At 65.3% G+C, this 320-nt stretch overlaps 1 protein-coding gene across 1 annotated transcript in view; it reads left to right on the forward strand.

The window, feature by feature from the left end:
• LOC103770360 (G protein-activated inward rectifier potassium channel 4-like) overlaps positions 1-306 on the forward strand; it is a gene marked incomplete at both ends in the record, with an annotated part of 1,292 nt that extends 986 nt beyond the window's left edge. The window contains 2 exon segments of the mRNA XM_008937617.1: positions 32-219; positions 222-306. Coding sequence (XP_008935865.1) covers positions 32-219; positions 222-306 — 273 coding nt within the window.
• Between the last annotated feature and the right edge of the window lie 14 nt (positions 307-320).

Raw genomic sequence — 320 nt, forward strand, 5'->3', positions numbered from 1 at the left:
AACGGGCCTTTCAGCCGTTCTCTCATCGCAGGAATGACGTGCCAAGCCCGCTCCTCGTACACGGAGGACGAGATCCTCTGGGGGTACCGCTTCGAGCCCTGCATGTCCCTGGAGAAAGGCGCCTTCCGGGTGGACTACAGCCGCTTCGATATGACCTTCGAGGTGCAGACCCCGGTGGCCAGTGCCAAGGAGCTGCACGAGCTGCGGGAGCTGGAGCAGCAGGAGCACTCCACGCTCAGCCTCTACTGGGACCACCTCCTGCAGCCCTTTGTTCCGCCGGGCACCGGGCCCAGCCACGAGGCCTTCGTGGGGCTCGGTGT

The sequence above is a fragment of the Merops nubicus genome, unplaced genomic scaffold (assembly GCF_000691845.1).
Source record: "Merops nubicus isolate BGI_N331 unplaced genomic scaffold, ASM69184v1 scaffold31823, whole genome shotgun sequence".
In the NCBI taxonomy this organism is placed as follows: Eukaryota; Metazoa; Chordata; class Aves; order Coraciiformes; family Meropidae; genus Merops; species Merops nubicus.